The sequence below is a fragment of the Quercus lobata genome, chromosome 11, assembly GCF_001633185.2.
Source record: "Quercus lobata isolate SW786 chromosome 11, ValleyOak3.0 Primary Assembly, whole genome shotgun sequence".
NCBI classification, from domain to species: Eukaryota; Viridiplantae; Streptophyta; class Magnoliopsida; order Fagales; family Fagaceae; genus Quercus; species Quercus lobata.
The window spans coordinates 39,243,890-39,267,076 of NC_044914.1; the positions used below are offsets into that span (position 1 = coordinate 39,243,890).

General features: G+C 37.7%; 1 protein-coding gene across 2 annotated transcripts; it reads left to right on the forward strand.

The window, feature by feature from the left end:
- Positions 1-23,187, forward strand: LOC115968000. Of its 2 annotated transcripts, XR_004086626.1 has the most exons (16): positions 1-551; positions 936-5,925; positions 6,026-6,214; positions 9,307-9,421; positions 9,999-11,055; positions 13,535-13,982; positions 14,391-14,444; positions 14,534-17,399; positions 17,500-17,613; positions 17,779-17,909; positions 19,262-19,354; positions 19,580-19,849; positions 19,958-20,606; positions 20,968-21,043; positions 21,123-21,897; positions 22,458-23,187. XR_004086626.1 is itself a non-coding variant. In XM_031087188.1 (15 exons), exons 1-15 carry the CDS (start codon positions 268-270, stop codon positions 21,220-21,222), a joined length of 11,436 nt encoding a protein of 3,811 aa, XP_030943048.1. In that variant the 5' UTR covers positions 1-267; the 3' UTR covers positions 21,223-22,025. The 2 variants fall into 2 exon arrangements, 1 of the variants encoding a protein (XP_030943048.1); XM_031087188.1 differs by lacking the exon at positions 22,458-23,187 and having other exon boundaries at positions 21,123-22,025.

The window sequence follows — 23,187 nt, forward strand, 5'->3', positions numbered from 1 at the left end:
ACGCAGCGTTTTCCCTTTTCATTTTATTCACTTCCTTCAACGAAGTTTCTCCTCCGGTACTTCGTATTCCCAGGAATTTGCATTCCCGGGCAAACAGAGTGGAAAATCTTTTTCGCAGTTGCAGAAAGAAAATATCAAATAATGGTCAAGCAAGAGCAAAACAAGAAAAAGTTACAACTGGTAAAAATGAAAGAAAGAGAGAGCAGAAGAAATTCGAATCCTCAGCGATAAACAACAACAAAGAAAGTAGAGATATCAACAGTACTTATGATGCAGCAAGGGCTTCATCACCAACAGCAGCAACTGGCGGCGCTCCTCTCCGTCGCGCTACCAAAGGACGATTCCACTTCCTCTTCTTCCTCCTCCTCCTCCTCCGCCGCCGCCGCCTCCACCGCCGCAGCATCCGACGGAGGAGGAGAGGGAGACGACTCGGCTCGGCTTGGCGCTATCAACTCACTCCACCGCGCAATTCTTTACCCGCCAAACTCGCTACTCGTCACTCACTCCGCTACTTTCCTCGCCCAGGGCTTCTCTCAGCTCCTCTCTAACAAGTAATACTGATGCTTCTCTCTCTCTGAGTTTGAATTTTACGTAATTATAGGGTTTGGTGGTTTATGTGTGAAGTAGTAGATTGGTTTTGATTTTGTTTTATAATCTGTTTGGTTGTTGAGAAAGCAAAATGATTGAATTCTAAGAAAACAAATTCAATTTCAAAACAAATGATTGAAATTGATGTGAGAAAACAATGCAATGAGGTCCACTCTACTTTGCCTAATCAAGTGTTTTTCTTAGGAGATAAGAGAATTTCAATTTCCAGAAAGCAAGATCAAAATCAAAATCAAATTCAAAATATTTAGTTTATAATTTTGCTCTCAATTATTTTTTGGTTAAGTTATATAGTGCTGTGTATATTTTTTTGGGAATTTATGGCTCAGATCATATACGGTGCGACAAGCAGCAGCAATAGCATATGGGGCACTTTGTGCAGTGGTGTGTTCGATTCCTATAACTTCGAATGGGAGACAGAATCATGTTATACTTGGAAGTATGGTTGAGCGGTTCATTGGTTGGGCATTGCCATTGCTTAACAATGTCAGTGGTGCTGCTGATGGGACTACAGAATTGGCATTGGAAAGCTTACGGGAGTTTCTTAATGTTGGAGATGTTGGTGGAATTGAGAGATATGCTTTGCCGATTCTCAAAGCATGCCAAGTACTACTTGAGGATGAGAGAACCTCCTTGAGTTTGTTACACCGGCTTCTGGGTGTGTTGACTTTGATTTCTTCGAAGTTTAGTAGATGCTTTCAACCCCATTTTCTTGACATTGTTGATCTGCTTCTTGGGTGGGCATTGGTACCGGACCTTTCAGAGTCAGATAGTCGTGTTATTATGGACAGTTTCTTGCAGTTTCAGAAACATTGGGTGGGTAATTTGCAGTTCTCATTGGGGCTTTTGTCAAAGTTCTTGGGTGACATGGATGTATTACTTCAGGATGGGAGTCCTGGAACACCGCAACAATTTCGAAGGTTGCTTGCGTTGCTTTCTTGTTTCTCAACAGTTTTGCAGTCTGCTGCTTCTGGTTTGCTGGAAATTAATCTACTTCAACAAATAACTGAACCCTTAAGCAGAATGCTTCCAAGGTTATTGGGATGTTTAGCTATGGTAGGATGCAAATTTGGATGGTCAGAATGGATAGGGGATTCATGGAAGTGTTTGACTCTCTTGGCAGAAATATTATGTGAACGATTTTCCACCTTTTATCCTCTTGCAGTTGACATCTTATTTCAAAGCCTAGAAATGAATCATCCTAACCAATTGATGGGCCCAGGGAAGATCACCTCCTTTCAAGTTCATGGAGTTCTAAAAACAAATCTTCAGTTATTATCTCTTCAAAAGCTTGGCCTTCTCGCATCATCTGTGCAAAAGGTACTGCAATTTGATGCTCCAGTATCTCAGATGCGGTTGCATCCAAATCACTTGGTCACTGGAAGTTCTGCTGCCACTTATATTTTCTTGCTTCAACATGGAAATGATGAAGTTGTTCAACAGGCAGTGGCCTCATTGAGTGAAGAGCTGGAGCTGTTAAAGGGCATGCTGGGAAAAACTTTGGGTCATGGAGATGGGGTCAATAGTATTTTAGACACTAAATCTTATTCAAAAAATGAGTTATTTGCATTGATTAAATTTGATTTGAAAGTTTTGTTGACCTGTGTTTCCTTAGGTGGGCATGGCAGTTTGGTTGGCCTACCAGACACTGCCACCTTGTATCTTAAGAGGTCAGAGAAGTTGGTGTCTTTTATTATTGAGAAACTGAATCCTTTTGACTCATGCATTCGGGCCTTTGTGGAGATGCAGGTCAATATTATTAAGACATTGGAAACACTAACTACCATTGAATTTTTAAGCAAGTGCTCCTTAAGATATCAGAGTAATGGGAAAACTTCCTTGGATGTTGCTGCTGAAAAAGTCCCTGATGACAATCACAGGGATGGGCTTTCATCTGTTATAACTGATCATCTTAGAAAGTACAATCTACTCCTTGTTAAAGCTCTCCATGTTTCTTCTCCTCTTGCAGTTAAAGAGGTAGCTTTAGATTGGACGCAAAAATTTTGTGAGAATATTATGGCTACTTATGAGAACTCAAACACGAAGACTTATTCCTATGAAGCATTTGAATACGCTGGTATTGTTGGGAATATTGTTTTCTCACTTTTAGATGCTGTGTCTGACAGGGAACCAAAAGTGAGGTTGCATGTTGCATTAGTTTTGGAGCTGCTTCTGCAAGCAAGACTGGTGGATCCCATGTACTTTTATCCTATTGCTGAAATGGTCCTAGAAAAACTTGGTGATCCAGATTCTGATATAAAATACACATTTGTGAGGCTGTTTGCCCATGTCCTTCCTACTACAATATATTCATGTGGTCTACATGACTATGGGATACCTACCACATCTAATCCTGGTATTCTTAGGTTAGGCAGTAGTTCTAACTTGCACTGGAAGCAAGTGTTTGCCCTGAAGCAGCTGCGTCAGCAACTTCACACACAACAACTTGTTTCCATTTTGAGTTACATTTCTCAAAGATGGAAGGTGCCTCTTTCCTCTTGGATCCAACGGCTCATTCATAACTGTCGGAGGTCAAAGGACCTTGTTTTTAGTCAAACTGAGGAAGCAGGAAACTTTGGTTCCACTGGTGTATGGTTGGACATCAAAGTGGATGAAGATATTCTTGAAAGAATTTGTTCTGTCAATAATCTGGCTGGTGCCTGGTGGGCTGTACATGAAGCGGCTAGGTTTTGTATTGCCATGCGCCTTAGGACAAACCTTGGTGGGCCCACCCAGACTTTTGCAGCATTAGAGCGAATGCTTTTGGACATCGCACACCTGCTACAGCTTGATAGTGAGCAAATTGATGGGAACTTAAGTATGATAGGGTCTTCTGGTGCTCACTTGCTACCAATGAGGTTATTATTGGATTTTGTTGAAGCCCTAAAGAAAAATGTATATAATGCATACGAGGGGTCTGCTGTTTTACCATCAGCTACTCGCCAGAGTTCCTTGTTCTTTCGGGCGAACAAAAAAGTCTGTGAGGAGTGGTTTTCTCGTATATGTGAACCAATGATGAATGTTGGATTGGCACTACAATGCCATGATGCTATAATTCAATATTGTTCTCTGCGCTTACAGGATCTCAAGAATCTTGTGGCTTCAGCTTTGAAGGACCAATCTAGGACCCAATTGGCTGAGAGCCTCCATAATAGTAGGGCTAGATTTTCTGGGGACATTTTGCGGGTTTTACGGAACATGGCATTGGCTCTGTGTAAGAATCATGAAGCAGATGCTTTAATTGGCCTACAAAAATGGGTTTCTATGGCATTTTCTTCCTTGTTCATGGAGGAAAACCAGACTCATAGTCAAAGTGGGGAAATGGGACCTTTTATTTGGATCACTGGCCTTGTATATCAGGCTCAAGGTCAATATGAAAAGGCTGCTGCTCATTTTACTCACTTGCTTCAGAGTGAGGAATCACTAAGTACTATGGGTTCTGACGGTGTCCAATTTGCTATTGCGCGTATCATTGAGAGCTATACTGCTGTATCTGATTGGAAATCTCTAGAATCCTGGCTATTAGAGTTGCAAACACTTCGTGCTAAGCATGCTGGGAGGAGTTATTCTGGTGCTCTAACTACAGCAGGCAATGAAATTAATGCAATTCATGCCTTGGCACGTTTTGATGAGGGTGATTTTCTGGCAGCATGGTCATGCCTTGATTTAACACCTAAAAGTAGCAGCGAACTGACTCTTGATCCCAAACTGGCCTTGCAAAGGAGTGAACAGATGCTTTTGCAGGCAATGCTCTTTCAAAATGAGGGAAAAATAGACAAGATTCCACATGAATTGCAGAAGGCCAAGTCAATGCTAGAGGAAATGTTATCAGTTCTCCCACTTGATGATCTAGCAGAGGCAGCAGCACATGCTACTCAACTGCACTGCATCTTTGCTTTTGAAGAAGGTTACAAGCTTAAAGGCAGCCAAGACAAGCCCAAACAGCTTCAGTCAATATTAAGTTCGTATGTCCAATCGTTGCAATCTCCAATTAGTAGAGTTCATCAAGATTGTAATTCATGGTTAAAACTTCTCCGGGTTTATCAAACTATTTTCCCAACTTCACTGGTTACTCTTAAAATCTGTTTGAATTTGTTGAGTTTAACCCGTAAACAAGGAAACCTAATGTTGGCTAACCGTCTAAATAGTGTTCTCAGAGATCATGTGTCGAGTTACCCTGAGGAGAGTTTGAGTGATTTCCTTACCTTGAATTTGCAGTATGAGAGCATCCTGCTCATGCATGCTGAAAACAAGTTTGAAGATGCTTTTACAAATCTCTGGTCATTTGTGCGGCCTTTCATGGTTTCTTCTGCATCTATAGTTTCTAATGCTGATGATAATATTCTGAAGGCCAAGGCTTGCTTGAAGCTTGCTAATTGGCTGAGAAGGGATCATTCAGATATGAATCTGGATATCTTTGTTCTCAAGATGCGAGCAGATTTTGACATGGCTGATAGCTCTTTTCTTGGCCAAGATGGACCCTCCTGTGGCAATGAGCACCTAACCTCTAGACCTAAGTTGGGTCCTATTATTGAAGAAATTGTGGGTACAGCTATGAAATTGTCCACTCATCTTTGCCCCACTATGGGCAAGTCATGGATTTCATATGCCTCTTGGTGTTTTAATCAAGCCAAAGACTCTCTTTTTAACCCACATGAACCAATCCTTCACTCATGCTCGTTTTCTCCTGCTCTGGTTACAGAAATTCTGCCTGAGAGATTTAAGTTAAATGAAGTTGAGATTGCAAGAGTCAAATCTTTGATTTTGCAGCTATTCCAGAATAAGGGTAATCCAGAAGGTTTTGCAGATGAACAGAGAGAACAGAATATTTCAATTGATTCTCCCCAACTTAATTTAAGCAATGACAGCCCTATAAGGGCTTTGGTGCAGCAAGCAGTAAATATTATTGAAGCTGCAGCTGGGGCACCAGGTGCTGAAAATTCTAGTGGTGAATGCCTTTCTGCTACAATAGCTTCTCAGTTGAAGTTTTTCTTTTTACGTGCAAATGTTGGCTTGGATGAAACTGACATGTTATCTGTAGTTGATGATTTACTCGATGTTTGGTTGTCTTTGAGGACGAGAAGAGTGTCCCTCTTTGGGCATGCGGCTCATGCTTTTATACAGTATTTGTCATTTTCATCTGCTAAGCTTTGCCATGGTCAGTTGACTGGCTTTGATTGTGAGTCTTTAAAACAAAAAACTGGCAGCTATACCCTGAGGGCTATATTATATGTCCTACATATTCTTCTCAATTATGGAGTGGAGTTAAAGGATACTCTTGTACCTGCTCTTTTGACGATTCCTTTGTGGCCATGGCAGGTGGGATGTTGCTTCTGCGTTATTTTTCTTATTTTATGCTTTTTTGGTCGAAGATTATTCAGTGGCACTGTGGCATTCTGATCACAATCTTATTCTGTAGGAAGTAACACCCCAACTATTTGCACGTTTAAGTTCTCATCCTGAGCAAGTGGTCCGGAAGCAGTTGGAGGGATTATTGGTGATGCTTGCCAAACAATCTCCTTGGTCCATAGTGTACCCAACATTAGTTGATGTAAATGCTTATGCTGAGAAGCCTTCAGAGGAACTTCAGCACATAATGGGTTGTTTGGTAATGAAACTTACTTTCCTTTATTTGCTTAAAACTTTTGTGCATTTGGTTCATTGCAATATGTCTAATGCAAATATTTTTTTAATCCATCATTTGGCGATTGAGCGTATAAGCATTCAAGATTGTCCTTATACTAATAAACCTATAACTAATCCAACCCTCTTTCATTCGTACCGTTGACACTAGTTGTGTGCCTTTGTGTGCATTTTTTTTACCATGGAGGTTATAATATGGCATGTTTGAATGCAGAGTTTGTAACAGCACAGTTTGTGATTCCAGTCTGTCCATATATTTTTCTTGTAATGATAGTCACTTTATCATTGAAAATGTCATAGTTTTTTGTGGTGGCTTCAGAACTCACCAAGTATCTCATTTTAGCTGTTTGGTGGGGATAATTTTTTGACTTGATAAGCACTTGCTGCTTTACTCTATGGTGAGCTAATTTTCTTAAATTCTTGTTTATCATTTCTTTATCTTCTTTATCCTAAGCCATTGCCATTATTGCCCTTTTGTTTCTTATTGGAGAACAACCATTTTTCATTTACATTGTGCTCATTTTAAGGTTCCTGGATTGCTTTTAAGAAGGATGAAGTTCATTGGAAGACAGAACTAAATATAATTTTCAATAGTGGTAGGGTGTATTGTGTATGTGGTGTTTCCCATGCATGTGGCTTCTCACATTGATGCAGGATGCACGAAGAAAATATTATTCCAGTTTATTCTTGTTTAATTTTTGTGGTCAATTGTTTTTTTATTGGTCAATTGGATTTTAAGTCTTGGTAGTTAATTAGGCTATCAGTATTTTATTTAAATTTCCTTGAGTCAAGGGTATTTTTGTAATTCAATAATTTTTCTTTCCTCAGTCAATTAGAATTAGGGTATAGTTTTAGTAGTCCATATAAGTGTGCTATTGTATACCTTTGGAGACAGGTTTGATTAGTAATAAAATTTCTCTTGGAATTTTTTCCAATGGTCTAGTGTTGACTACAGTCAACCCTAGGTCCTGACTCCTAGGTTTGTTCTCTCTTGCTTGGTACTGACCCCGAGGTTATCTATCTTTTTATTTTCTGTTCTTCAATTTTGTTGTTGCATTCGTTTTGGTTTGGTCTTGCGACACACATGCCTTTTAGTTTTGAAGTGCTTATGATATATGCATAATACTTTTTGTTTTTTTATTTATTTATAAATAACATAATTTATTGAAAGAAAGAAAAAAAAAATGTATACAATACGTATGCTAGAGACCATCAATCATGGTGTAGAGTACAATGATCAATGAAATCTAAAAGAGAAGAAAAAGAATAAAAACCCAATGAAGGCAGCCAAGCAAAAAGAGAAGTAAGGAAAAACATCTTTAGTTCTGGAATAGTTCTTTCTTATGCAATGAGGGACCGTTTCCCATATTCTTCTATTTCAATGACGCCCAAAACAACCTCACCAAGAGGAGAACATATCCAAAAGCTCTTAGCAGCATAACCCACTGAAACCCAAACATTCTGAAAATCATACTCCACAATTCTGTAGCTATAGGGCAGTGAAGCAGAAGGTGATCCACAGACTCCCCAGAGTTCTTACACATATAGCACCACTTTGTTACAATAATTTGTCTTTTACGTAAATTATCCATAGTGAGAATCCTACCCATAGCAGCAGTCCAAGGAAAGAAAGCAACTCTAGGTGGAACTTTCTATTTCCAAAGAATTTAGCAATCCCCTAACTTCACTCATAATTGCAAATGGCCTGCCATTATTAATTTCCATCAAATTGAAAATAATTTCCACAATGTAGCGATTTAACTCCCCTCCAAATTTGTTGAATTTCCTTAAGCCCCCCTAATCAATCAGAATAGGAAATCCCTACAATGTTAAATGTCTTCAATTAGACAAAATTAATAACGGCAAGGAATGGCATATACATCACACATCCTAGATCAAGTAAACACTCTGGGGTTCCAGAAAGCCATTGCTACATCCATTTCATTAGAAATTGATGATCTTTTAACAGAAGGGATGAATCTGCTCTTAGGATTCATTAAATCCTTGAAATTTTTGTCTTGGTATATCGTGTTAATTCTTTGAATTGTAAATTCTTTGAACTGAAAAAATCAAATAATTCTCTGTGGTGGAACAAAATATCTCTCATTTCCACCTCGAATAATTTATTTTTTTTGGTTTTCAAAGGCCTACTCAAGTCCACTCCATTGGGAAAATGCTTGATAGTCGACAATTTGAGAAAAAGGAAGATTTGGATATTGGATTGGTGTTATATGTGTAAGTGTAATGGTGAATCGGTTGACCATCTCTTTCTTCATTGTCTGGTTGCTAGGGATTTGTGGTCTGCTTTTTGGTCTATTTGGAGTAAGTTGGGTTATGCCACAATCAGTTGTCGGGCTTCTAGCTTGCTGGCTAGGCCAGTTTGATCGTCATCGAAGTGGGAATATATGGAGAATCATTCCCCATTGCTTAATGTGGTGTTTTTGAAAGGAGAGAAATAGCAGATGTTTTGAAGATATTGAGAGATTCATACCCGACCTTAAGCTTTTTTTCTTTAGAACTTTATTGGATTGGCTGTTTGTTTTGCAAAACCAATCATTCTCTTCTCTTTTCATTTTTCTTGATTCTTGTAATTTTTATTCTTGATTGTTGACCTGTGTACACTCCCTGTGTACTAGGGTGTCCTTTTTTTGATATCAATAAAGTTTATTAATTATCAAAAAAAAAAAAAAAAAAAGTTTCTCCCCCAAAAATTACTTCTCTAGTCGGAGTAAAGACCAAAGGTCTTGAGCGACTGTTTCTGAGGAACAACTCAAAAGATAAAGAAGTATCGTTAATTTCTTCATCCCATTATTTTTATGATCTGAAGTACCAAATGAAATACAATTTACTGTTTTGTGTGTGTAAGTCTAACATCAATTTGCCAATAATTTATTATTGCTATTCATCTTTTCTTTCATTTGATTTTGCCTTATGTTTTGAACTTAAGAATTTTTGTAAATCTTGGGCTTGATAATCCTATACTTTTTTCATGTAATTCATTATGTCCTGATTTATCTGGATCATGAGATGATTAAAACATAATTTTGTTTCATGCAGACAGAGCTCTATCCAAGGTTGATTCAAGATGTTCAACTGATGATTAATGAGCTGGGAAACATGACTGTACTTTGGGAGGAACTATGGCTCAGCACACTTCAGGATCTTCACACAGGTATGCTTGCCTCACATGGAGCTTTTGTTGTTCATCATGCCATTTAATTTGGACAGATTTTTTTTTTTTTTTCATGATCCTATGTAGTGAAGTCTTTACAAGGTAAAATTATTGTATTTATGCATCATGTAACTTAAATATGCTCATGGTGTCTAATATGTGAAATTCAACCCAAAATGTACTGCTATGTGTGTGTTGAAACTTGGTGTGTACACCAGACAAATGTGTTGGTGTTTTCAACATGACCTTAACTTTTAATGAGGGTGGTTGCCTTGGGATGTTTTAACTCATCAATCTGTTCTTTTTAGGATATTTTTAACTCTTTAATTTAACTAGGGTTTTTTTTTTTTAGGAATACTTTAACTCATCAATTATTACATAGCATGTTCTTACATCACAACCAGAAATTATTGCAAAATCATGATCTCATAATTGCAAATGTTACTAGCACCCATGACTTTGGGGTTTTGGCTCATACCTACTGCTGTTTAGCTAATATTTTTTTGTCTCTCCCCCCCCCCCCCCCTAAAAGCACACAGCATATTGGTCTGTAATGTCTCACAAAAATTTCTTGCAGATGTAATGAGGCGCATAAATGTGTTGAAAGAAGAAGCTGCCCGTATTGCAGAAAATGTCACTCTTAGCCAGAGTGAGAAGAACAAGATTAATGCTGCTAAATACTCAGCCATGATGGCTCCCATTGTAGTTGCATTGGAACGTCGTCTAGCTTCAACTTCTCGAAAACCTGAAACACCTCATGAAGTGTGGTTCCACGAGGAGTATAAAGAACAAATAAAGTCAGCCATTGTGATCTTTAAGACTCCTCCTGCATCTGCTGCAGCACTTGGAGATGTGTGGAGACCATTCGATAATATTGCTGCATCCTTAGCATCATACCAGAGGAAATTATCAGTTTCTTTAGAGGAAGTTGCTCCGCAACTGGCTCTTTTATCATCTTCTGATGTGCCAATGCCTGGTCTTGAGAAGCATGTCACACTTTCTGAATCTGACATAGGTCTCACTAATAGTCTCCAAGGAATTGTTACAATTGCTTCTTTCTCTGAACAAGTGGCAATCTTGTCAACCAAGACCAAACCTAAGAAGCTTGTTATACTGGGCTCAGATGGTCAAAAGTATACATACCTTTTGAAGGGGAGAGAAGATCTGCGACTTGATGCAAGAATCATGCAACTTTTGCAAGCTATTAATGGGTTTCTACATTCAACTCCTGCAACTCGTAGTCATTCTCTTGGCATTAGATATTATTCTGTGACTCCAATTAGTGGTCGTGCTGGTCTAATCCAGTGGGTGGACAATGTAATAAGCATATACAGTGTTTTTAAGTCTTGGCAAAATCGTGTCCAGCTGGCCCAGCTCTCGGCACTGGGTGCTGGAAATGCAACAAATTCGGTTCCTCCACCTGTTCCCCGACCAAGTGATATGTTCTATGGTAAAATCATACCAGCACTCAAAGAAAAAGGCATTAGGAGAGTAATTTCACGAAGAGACTGGCCTCATGAAGTCAAGCGTAAAGTTCTTTTGGATCTTATGAAGGAGGCTCCTAGACAGCTTCTTCATCAAGAACTATGGTGTGCAAGTGAAGGATTCAAAGCTTTTAGCTCAAAATTGAAGAGGTATCTTGCAAGGAATACATAGAAGCCCTTTGATTTTTTGAAAGCTTTAATTCATTAAATCTATATACTTGACCTAATTGAACTAAAGCTTTAACCCCATCACTTGGGGTCCATTGATGGAATACTTTTTTGCCATGAAGTTTTATTTAATGCAATATACTCTAAAATCATGGTCATCATGTCATTCGTCCTTGCCTTGAGTCATATGTTCTCTTGGCCTTCCTCTTTTGCCTTTGGCATCGTGAACTTGAATCAATTACTTTGCCATACCTGTCATGACCCAAGGAAAGCATTTGCTGCATGTGCTTTAAATCAACAGTACCAGTCAACTTACAATTGGAGCCCCACATAATTGCTCTTATAACCCATATCAACCTAGTAAACATTTGATGTGGGGTTTAGCTCATGTCCACCCAACAGGGCCAACACCTCAGAATCCAAATCCACACACAAATACATACAATTCAAGATAATACCACACCAGTGATGCATGTTCCTAAATCATCAATTTCAACATCCTTATCATAGCCACATTACCATTGAATATGTTTTTTCATTGCCTACATTGAGTACCACAAAGCATGCAGATTCTTCCATATAGAAGTGCAGAAGTTGTGCCATTATGTTTTACATTGGCAGTGTATCATTTAGACTGGCTGTGTGAAAGATTTTGATCTTTTTTATTTTCCGAAGGATTATATATTAGCAGTGTATCATTTCATACATACTCTAAAAATGAATAAGTCTTACATGCTTGTCAAAAAACTGTAAATATGTTGGAAAGACATGGAAGCTCATTAATATTTGAAATGAAACTTCTCATAAAGCAATGATAAGCCTAACTCATGGTTACTTGAAAGGAAACCTCTTATAAATCAATAAAAAACCCAAAGTTTGCCTGATAGAGCCCAAATGTGACAACTTGATTTTAAGTCACACGTGTAATAATTTATTTATTAAAGGTACATAGGTACCGTGAGTAAATAATATTGACATATGTACCTGTAATTTGTGTAATCTATCAGTAAATAACATGTCATTGATGCATGGTCTATATTAATTACACAATTTCCAGTAAATAATAGTCATTGTGAGTAAATCCAAACGTGCTGATATGTTTATGCATGGTCTAAATTGACATATATCTTATTTACATATGAATACATACCTGCATAACATCAATTTATGCATGGTCTTTTTTATTTGTAATTATAAGTCATTTTTTCTTCCAATAAATTCCTATAGTTTACTAATTGGAGTTCATGACCCTGAACTTTTTGTTCAAAAGTACAATCCCAATTCTTACAATATATGATTGTAGCCATTAGTTATTGGAGATAAAAGAATCCATTCGATGAACAACTTGGCTTGAAATATAGACCTTACTGATATCAGGAGAGATGAGGAACATAATTGGGGGAAAAAGAAAGAAATAGAACTCCAATGGTCCTCTTGGAGTAACACATTTGGTCCTATGTCATGCTGGATTTTGTTTTCCAATTAGAGAAAATAATTAAAGATAACAAGGAGAAAAGAATTTTTCTCAATTCCTTTTCATTGGCTCCCACATTTACCTTCTGCCTGTGGTTTTAATGATGGTCCAGATCATCCTCTCTTCATAATTCAATATTGGGGTTGAAGAATGCCTTCTTGAATTCTTCAAAGATCTGTACATCAAATGCTTGCAATATTTCTTCTTTTGGGTATTAATCAAGCAAACCTTAATGGGTTCGCTGACTATGTTATCAAAAATAAATAAATAAATAAATGCTCTTGCCTTGAACTCCCTGTGGTAGAGGAAACTTGTCAGTAAGTTTAGCTATGATTTTTCACAATCCAATATTCCAATTGGTTTCTGAATAATTATTTCCATTTTTTTTCCTCATCTTATTTGAATAAATAAGCTATGCTTGAGTTTTACATATCTAATAACCAAGGTTGGACAACAGATTCAGAGATGATTTCCACCTTGATACCTAATTTATTAGTGATGGTGGATCACTAAAGCATCTGATGTCACATATACTTATTGTGACATTGTACCATTTGAGCACATCATTATTTTGTGTTTGTGGTTGCATCTTTAATAAATGGTCTATGTCCATTAGATTGTGGTTAATTGTCATTCCAATGTCAACCATGGCTGCTCTTTCCTTCTCTCAATCAAGTCCAAAATGTCTTGGGCTTCACCACAGAGACATCCCATGTATTCTAGGATACTGAGCTAGCGATTTTCATCTAAATTCCTTGTTTTTAATAGGCTAACTCGTGGAAGAGAACTAGTATGAAATTTTTTGGAAGTTGCGTAATAAACTTTGCACTAATAATTTCTACTGTGATTTTTTTTATATAATTAATATCTCCTTTTATAGAGTTTTTATTGGTAGTTACACGCACTCAGTGGGTCTTGAATTTCTTCATTTATATATATCATAAATTGTGAAATATTTCAACTATTAATTGTGATTTTGAATTTTAGGTATTCTGGAAGTGTTGCAGCCATGAGCATGGTGGGCCACATTTTGGGTCTGGGGGATAGACATTTGGATAATATTCTTATAGATTTCTCTAAAGGGGATATAGTACATATTGATTACAATGTTTGTTTCGATAAAGGGCAAAGATTAAAAGTTCCAGAGATTGTTCCCTTCCGCCTTACCCAGACAATAGAAGCAGCTTTAGGGCTGACTGGAATAGAAGGCACATTTAGATCAAGTTGTGAAGCAGTTGTTGATGTTCTTAGAAAGAATAAAGATATACTCTTGATGTTACTAGAAGTGTTTGTTTGGGATCCATTGGAAGAATGGACTCGGGGAGATTTTCATGATGATGCAGCAATTGGTGGTGAAGAAAGAAAGGGCATGGAGTTGGCTGTCAGCTTGAGTTTATTTGCCTCGCGAGTGCAGGAAATTCGTGTTCCCTTACAGGTATGTATCATTTGAAAATTGGAGCTTGTATAGTCCTCTGTGTGAAGAAAATTCAAAGTATGTTCTTGTAAACTGTGTAAACATTTTTTTTATAAGTAATGAACTCCATTGAAAAAGAAAATAGAAACCGTGCAAACATTATTTTATGTACTCATTGTTTTCTTTTTCCTTTTCAATCCTGGTGGATGGGCCTGGAACACATCTTACACATTCATTGCAATGTCTTTGTGATAGACTGTATTGAATTATTCATATTTTGTGCATTATCATGAAGTTTTAGAATCTGCATTTGTTTTAATAACAGCAAATGTGGTATTTATCACTTTGCATGCGACATGTTTAGTATTCTGTCAGTCATATCTTTATCTGGAACTTCAAAATTTCTTATTGTTCTTCAATCATGACCAGGAACATCATGATCTTTTATTGGCCACCCTACCAGCCATTGAATCTTCTCTTGAGGTATGAGCACTTATAAAACCAACAAATTTTGGCTGCTTACAACCTTTGAGCCTTTTATTTTATTTTGACTTTGATGATTTGTGTACCAGAGATTTGCTGATGTTCTAAATCGATATGAGAGCGTCTCTGCTCTTTTTTCTCAAGCGGATCAAGAGAGATCTAAGCTTATTCTGCATGAGACGTCGGCAAAGTCAATTGTTTCTGATGCAACTATAAATTCAGAAAATACTCGTGCGTCCTTTGAAAGTAAGGCTCGAGAATTCGCCCAATCAAAGGCTGTGGTTTCTGAAAAAGCTCAAGAGGCAGCAACTTGGATGGAGCAGCATGGAAGGATCATTGATGCTTTACGCAGCAATTTTATTACAGAAATAAATGTTTCCATAAATCTGAGTGGCATGGAAGAAGATTTTTCTCTTACATCCGCTGTTCTGGTGGCAGGGGTTCCATTAACTATTGTTCCTGAGCCCACACAAGTACAATGTCATGATATAGATAGGGAAGTTTTTCAGCTCATAGCTGAGTTAGATGATGGACTCTCTTCTGCTAGAACTGCACTCCAAGCATATTCTTCGGCTTTGCAAAGAATCCTCCCGCTAAATTACCTTTCAACTAGTGCAGTGCATGGCTGGGCACAAGTTCTGCAACTTGCAGTTAATGCGCTATCCTCTGACATCCTCTCTCTTGCCCTAAGACAGGCTTCAGAACTTATGGAGAAAGTAAATGGGGATAATCCTGATTCTGTCAAAAACAGTCATGGCGATTTGTGCCTTAAAGTGGAGAAGTATGCAGTAGAGATAGAGAAAGTCGAAGAAGAGTGTGCCGAGTTAGTCAACTCTATTGGCTCAGAAACTGAATCTAAAGCTAAGGATCGGGTTCTGTCTGCTTTTATGAGATACATGCAATCTGCTGGTCTGGTAAGGAAAGAAGATTCCTTGTCTTCTATTCAATCAGGACAATCTAAATATGATGGGACAAGGGATGCAAGATTGCGAGGGGAACTGGAAGAGAAGAAGGAGAAGGTGTTATCTATTTTGAATACAGCTCTAAGTTCTTTGTACAATGATGTTAAAAGTAGGACATTAAACATATTTAGGGATTCCACAAAAGGAAGAAGTGTAAATAGTAGATTGCAGTATGATTTCGGAACTATTTTCTCTGAGCTCGAAGAGCAAGTTGAGAAATGTGTTCTCTTGGCAGGGTTTGTTAATGAAATACGACGTATCATTAGTAGGGAGATACCTAGCATCGATGCAGACAAAGACCATTCAAAATATTTTTCTGAAAGAAATTGGGTTTCTATCTTTGGAACCAGTTTACATTCCTGTAAGAGCCTACTTGGGCAAATGACTGAAGTTGTTCTACCAGATGTTATAAGATCTGCTGTTTCATTTAATTCTGAAGTCATGGATGCATTTGGGTTAATCTCACAAATTCGGGGTTCTGTTGACATGGCACTAGAGCAACTCCTTGAGCTTGAAATGGAGAGGGCATCTCTGGTTGAACTGGAGCAGAATTACTTTATCAAGGTTGGCCGCATTACTGAGCAGCAGTTGGCTCTTGAAGAAGCTGCTGTGAAAGGCAGGGATAATCTCTCTTGGGAGGAGGCAGAGGAGCTTGCATCCCAGGAAGAGGCTTGTAGGGCACAGCTGGACCAACTCCACCGAACTTGGAGCCAGAGGGATGTACGTACTTCTTCACTCATAAAAAGAGAAGCTGACATAAAACAGGCCTTGGTTTCTTCAGAACGCCATTTCCAGTCTCTAATTTCTGTTGATGAGGAGAGGGAGCAGCATAATGTGACAATAAAAATGCTATTATCCACACTAGTTAAGCCCTTTTCTGAATTGGAATCTATGGATAAATCGCTGTCTTCATTTGGTGTTTCTGCTACTTCTCACTCAAAGGACATTCCTAATTTGGTGGATTTGATGAGTTCTGGATACCCAATGTCTGAATATATCTGGAAGTTTGGGGGCTTGTTGGATAGCCATTCTTTTTTCATTTGGAAAATAGTTCTTGTGGATTCTTTTCTTGATTCATGCATACATGATGTAGCTTCATATGTTGATCAAAATTTAGGATTTGACCAGCTCTTCAATGTTGTAAAGAAAAAGCTAGAGGTCCAACTTCAGGAACATATTGGCCAGTACCTGAAGGAACGAGTTGTTCCTGCTTTAGTGGCTTTATTAGAGAGAGAAAATGATCATCTGAAGCAATTAACAGAGGCAACAAAGGATGTTGCTCTTGATCAAGCGAAAAGAGATGCTGGGGCTGTGAAAAGGGTTCAACTCATGCTGGAAGAATACTGCAATGCTCATGAAACAGCTAGAGCAGCAAGGTCAGCAGCTTCCCTTATGAAGAGGCAGGTGAATGAGCTCAGAGAGGCTCTTCATAAGACTGGCCTAGAGATTGTTCAGATGGAATGGATGCATGATATTACATTGACATCCTCCCACAATACTAGGGTCACATTCCACAACTTCCTTCCTAGTGATGATAACCTTTATACTATCATTTCAAATCTCAGCAGAGCTAAATTGCTGGAGAGTATGCAATCAGCTGTGTCAAAGATAGCTAGATCAAAGGAGGGCCTGCAGGCTTGTGAACGAAATTCTGTCACAGCAGAAGCACAGCTTGAGAGAGCAATGGGGTGGGCTTGTGGTGGCCCAAATTCTAGTGCAACTGGAAATGCTTCAGCCAAGAGTTCAGGAATTCCTCCTGAGTTCCATGACCATCTGATGAAGCGACGGCAACTGCTATGGGAAACTAAAGAAAAGGCATCAGATATTATGAAAATTTGCATGTCATTATTGGATTTTGAAGCATCAAGAGATGGCATTTTCCGGTTTCCAGGAGAGATTTACCCTTATAGGACTGGCGGGGATGGCAGGACATGGCAGCAAGCTTACTTGAATGCGCTCGAAAAATTGGAGGCGAATTATCATTCTTTTATGCGTGAGTTTAAAATATTCCTCAGAAGTTAATTTTTATTTTTTTATATTAATTGCAGTTCCATATGAGTTATAAATTTATCCTTTCTTGTTTCTCATGTTAGGTTCTGAACAAGAGTGGAAACTTGCACAACGCACCATGGAAGCTGCTTCAAATGGCTTATATTCTGCAACTAATGAACTCTGCATTGCCTCTCTCAAAGCAAAGTCAGCTTCAGGTTACAAAGCTTATGTTAACATCACATCATTATAAACATATTTATGCATGTCTCATATGTGGCATAGACGCGTTCATTGATTTTAACACACACACACACACACACACTCACCTTCATCACTGCTACACCAATTATGTAAAACATTCTGATTTCTTGCATTTACAGGTGACCTGCATAGCACTATTCTTGCTATGAGGGATTGTGCATATGAAGCCAGTGTTGCATTATCTGCATTTTGTCGTGTTTCAAAGAACCATACTGCTTTGACTTCTGAATGCGGTTCCATGCTTGAAGAGGTGTGGCCTTATGATAATTGATGCCAATTGATACTTTCTAATTTTTACCACATGTCTATATATACTGTCATGTGGAATATGATTTCAACTTTTTTTATTCTGAATTACATGATTGAGGATATGCTGCTATAGATATGTTCTCCCATATCATTGGATGCATGAGCATATGAGATTGGGCCTCCTGAAGTTGTGGTTTATAGCTTTCCTCAGACATAATGACATATGGCAGTTTTTGGGTTTTCTGAACTGTTTTAGGCCTGATTTTCACAGTAAATTTCTAAAAGGGTAATGAGTGAATCATGTCCTTCAGAGCAGAGTCTTTTACCTTCAAGTAGCTGAATTTATCCCTGACCTGGGATTGCTAAGTTTATTATGATTAATTTTTTCATTTACTAATTACTTCATGTAATAAAAAATTCTATCATTAACCATTCTGAAATTGGCAACATGTCAAAAGGGGAAGACAAGAGTTTACTGATAAGCTTTGTAGGCTTATTGCTTTTACAGTGGGTGGCCTAAGATTAAGTTCCTGTATTGAAAATTTTGTCTCACTGTTTATGCACTTTTCCTTACTTTATTCATACCTCCCCCCCCAAACAACTTTAATTAATGCAATTTATTCATGTGATCCAGCAAAATCATATAGTAATCTGATTCATCTAATATCCTTAGTCTGATATTGATAGCTTACCAATATTTTTGTGCCAGCAATGTTCCTCATGTTATTCTTATCCTCATTAGAAAAATTTTAGGTTATCAAGTTTAAAACAAAGGAACAAAGATATGCACCGAAGAGTGTTTTAATAAAACAGTGAACTAGAAGAATGATAATATTTTAGTTTTGAAAAAGCGTGGATATCTGGCAGACCCTACTAATTTTTCTACCTCAACCCATAATTTAACTTCTAATATAAAAAAAAAAAAAAAAAAAGTCTAATGATTAAATGAATATATCCAAATTTGTAATTAAGAATTTCATTTTTTATGGATGCTTTAAATTATATCATTCTATTAGCTTTTAGGAGTTAAATGATGACAGATAAATTTGACAGAAAAATTATTCCTCTTTTTTTATTTTATGTTTTCTTGATAATTTAATAGTTACAATGAGAGAGGGAGGATTTGAACCTTGGATGTTTCTGTTGGAAACACCAAAAGCTACCAACTAGTTGAGCTACAAGGCTCTAGGCACATCAGTCATTTCTCTTACTGGCCCTTTTATCTGTTCTATTATGTTTCTTTCCTATTCTTTTGCAATATTTGATTTTTCAGGGCCAGTTATGAATTTCAAAGATTCCCAACATTTTTCTCTTCTTGCTTTTTGTATGTCACTAATGCTTCTTACTTTTTAGGTCCTTGCCATAACAGACGATCTCCAGGATGTTCATAGTCTGGGAAAGGAGTCTGCTGCAGTTCACCACTCTCTTATGGAAGATCTTTCTAAGGTTTTTTCTCTCAATTTGTTTGTTATTTACCATTCTCAATTAAAAAAAAAAAAGATTTCGTTAGTTTGTTTGTCACTAATTTTGTGCTTTTGTAAGTAAATAGGTTGTTACATGCGACTCACTTTCCAGATATCACCAAATTTAATCTATCTTCTTAGGAGCTTTGCGGATCTAGGTCTGGTTTCAAGTCAACAATGTATTTTGATTTTCTTATTTTCTGTGCAGGCAAATGCAATCCTTCTTCCACTTGAAGCGGTGCTGTCTATAGATGTAGCTGCAATGACTGGTGCTATGTTTAGGGAACAGGAGACCAGTAAAGAGATACCTCCCATTCATGGACAGGCCATATACCAGTCTTACTTTTTAAGAATTAGGGAGGCTTGTCAGACCTTTAAGCCCTTGGTACCATCACTTACATCTTCTGTGAAGGGACTCTATTCCATGTTGACCAGGCTAGCACGAACTGCAAGTCTACATGCTGGCAATCTTCACAAAGTATTGTAACCTTTTTTAGATTAATCATGTGGGCTATATTTTATTATTACTATATATATTGAGAATAGCAAGATTAATGAACGTGAATATATTCTTTCTCTTGGACAGGCTCTTGAAGGACTAGGAGAGAGCCAGGAAGTAAAATCACAGGGAATTAATTCATCGAGGTCAGATCTTGCTGGTGATGCTACTGAATTTGCTGACAAGGAGGGTGGAAGCCTCTCCATATCTGACAGTGGAAGCACTGAGAATTTTCTTGGTGTTACTGTACTTTCTTTGCAAGATAAAGGATGGATATCTCCACCAGATAGCATCTGCAGTAGCATCTCAGAATCTTGTATTGACCCAGCTGAAGAAATTGTTCCAGATTGCTTAAATAAGCTGGCTGAAGATATGGGACAACTTTTACATGGGTCTAGTGCCACAGGTCAAAATACTGCTCCATTTTCTCAAACTGACTTCCGAGAAATTTCACATTTTGGGCAGTTAGAATCCAAGTATGTGGAGGTTAATGTTGTTGATACAGTTTCTGGCAAGTCAGTAGTGAATGAGCTGAATGAATGTCTCAAAGTTGGGACATCACCAAGCAATGAATCTGTAACTGTCCCTTCTGACAGTTTGCATTCTTTGAATGAGAACTCAGATGAGAAGGCTGGTGTTAAGGACGAGATATTTGCATCAAACAAAGTTAAGACTGAAGATGAAGATCGTGAAGCTCCTGTGCCTAATATGCATGGTGGTAGTCGAGTAGGTCGGGGTAAGTACCAAGTTTATCCTATCAAATTATTCATATAACTTGTTTCCTTGGTGCTCGTCTTTCTGAGTAAAATCTATATAGTATGGAAAACTAAACAAGCTCTCTGTTGAAACTTTAACTCATCCCTCCCTATGTCCAAATTATTACTAGAGCAAGACATTTTTTCTTTTATAAGATTCACTCATTCAGTCACCCAGGAAATAAAATTATTTCTGCATTTCATTATCTGTGGGCTTTTCTCTGCTGCTTACTGAAGTCTTTAACAGTATGTGATTGTTGGGTGTTAATTTTTACCTAAGAAAAAATTGGGAAAAGAGGACCAAGTCGTCACTTTCTTGTTTGTATTTTTTGCCATTGCTAGGTAAAAATGCTTATGCATTGTCGGTTTTGAGGCGAATTGAGATGAAACTAGACGGTCGAGATGTTGGTGACAACAGGTATCTGTTTTCTTTGGAACTCTTTAATAGGTTTTAAGTTATAATCCTTATTAACAGTTTACCTTTGTTGGACTTCCAGGGATATTAGTATTGCTGAGCAAGTGGATTATCTACTTAGGCAAGCCACAAGCATAGATAATCTGTGCAACATGTATGAAGGTTGGACACCATGGATTTGAACTTGTGGATCCTATGTGCTATAGATACAAGCTATGATCTCAAATTACCTTGTTCAAGATACAATGTTAGGCATGTCAGGGGTTTTTTATTCACATGCAAAAAGACAGACTTGGGGTCTGTAAAATTTGCCTACCTACAATGAAGTCATTGCACCTATTTTGATGTTACCTCAGCTAGCCCCATATTTGTCTTCACATCTCTTGCTTCCCCCTGACCTATATTGCTTGAGCAAGCCCAGTATTTGGCTTCAGAACCCGCTGTTTTTTACTCAGAGAGAGCGAGCCATGGGCATCTTCAGTGAGAGATTTGCCATGAATTACAAAGAGCTCCCTTGGATGGTGCTACACTGTTTTGCCCGAGCCTCCCTTCCAAGGGGTCAGAGTTCTTCAGGCATAGTATATACACCAATCCTCTCCAAGACATATCATGTTATCATGAAGTCCCTTGCAAGATTTGCTCATGTCACTCGCACAGCAGACTCAAGTCTTAAATGAGCTCTGTTTCGCAGCATCACAAGGGACTTGCTTGGCGACCTTCCAATGCGTAAAAAGCCTTTTTGTTGATGTGATGACTTTGCATAACTGCTGCCCACACTGTGAAGGGATTTCGAATCCTAGATGTCTCCGTTGGAAATATTAAGGTGTCAAATGAGCTATAAGGCTCTTGGCTGCTAGGTAATGGCTTTGACAAACTATATTTTCTTGTTTACATGGTTGTAGATTTCTAGTCTTTTTACACTTTTTTTTCTCTCTCCTTAACTTAGTCTGAAATATAATAAGATAATTCTAGTATATTCATAGAAGCTTTGTGTTTTATTTATTGATAAAACTTAGGTACAGTTTCTCAATTAAATTCAAACATGTGGTTTAGTTGGTCAATAAATTACAACATTTTTAAATTTAGTTATTGTGGAAATAGATAAAATTATTTGTATACTCAAGTGATTGAATTTAATTGGAGAATTTAAGTTAAACGCTTAATTTATTTAGTTATTTTTTCAATACCCCAAGAATCATTACCAAATTGTGTGAAAATGCGTATAATATTGTTTAAAAACTGAAAACATGTTGCTAAAATACTCTACCAAATGGGTCCTTAATATTTTGGACTTGGCTGGTCTAGTGTTTCAGTGTATTGAATCAGTTAGGACGATGACACATCAAAATTAGAGTTGTCATTTCTTGCTCTTTTTTTAAACAATATAATTTAGTCGTTGTATGCTGAACCTTATCAGGTATGCACAGAACTTGGAGATTCGACATTTTTTTAAACATAAAGTACAAAAATATACCAATGGCTTGCTGTGGTTTAGGAACTTCCTGTGGCTGTGGGGACAGAAGATAGACTAAAACCGGACAAAATGTGTCTATTTTGCAAAGCACACAGATAAACAAGAAGGTTTGCGCTTTGTATATCAATTATTACAACCCTTCTACACCACTTCTCAACCATCTTATATAAACTTGACTTCACATCTCAAAAATATTATCCATCCAAAAGCTTCAAATATCTTCAAGGAACTTTTAACAACTTTTCCTCCTTTCACGATTTGTCTATTTTTGTTACTAAGAAAGATTTTTTTAGTCATGTCTGGGCTGGTGGATATGTGGACTAGTATGATGTCCAAGCTGAGAGAAAAGGGTCAAACCATGTTTTCTAATGGCTCTAGCCTTACTAATGCTGAGTCTAGCCAGAGGATTCAAGCCAAGGAAAAGGAAAAGGAAGAGAGCTCAACTGGGTTGGTCCCAGCTTTTAGCCGGTTCATGCGAGTCAACTCGCCTGTGGTGTTGTATTCTGAGGCTTCAGTTTCTATACTTGAGTGTTTGAGTGCTTGAAAATTGAAATGTAATGTCACTTTAGTCTTTTTATCTTTTCCTCCTTTTTGTCCTGGGCCCTTCAGTTGTGACATGAGTCTATGGGGGCCAAAAAGATGTGTAAATATGGCGGTCTTGAAATTTTAATAA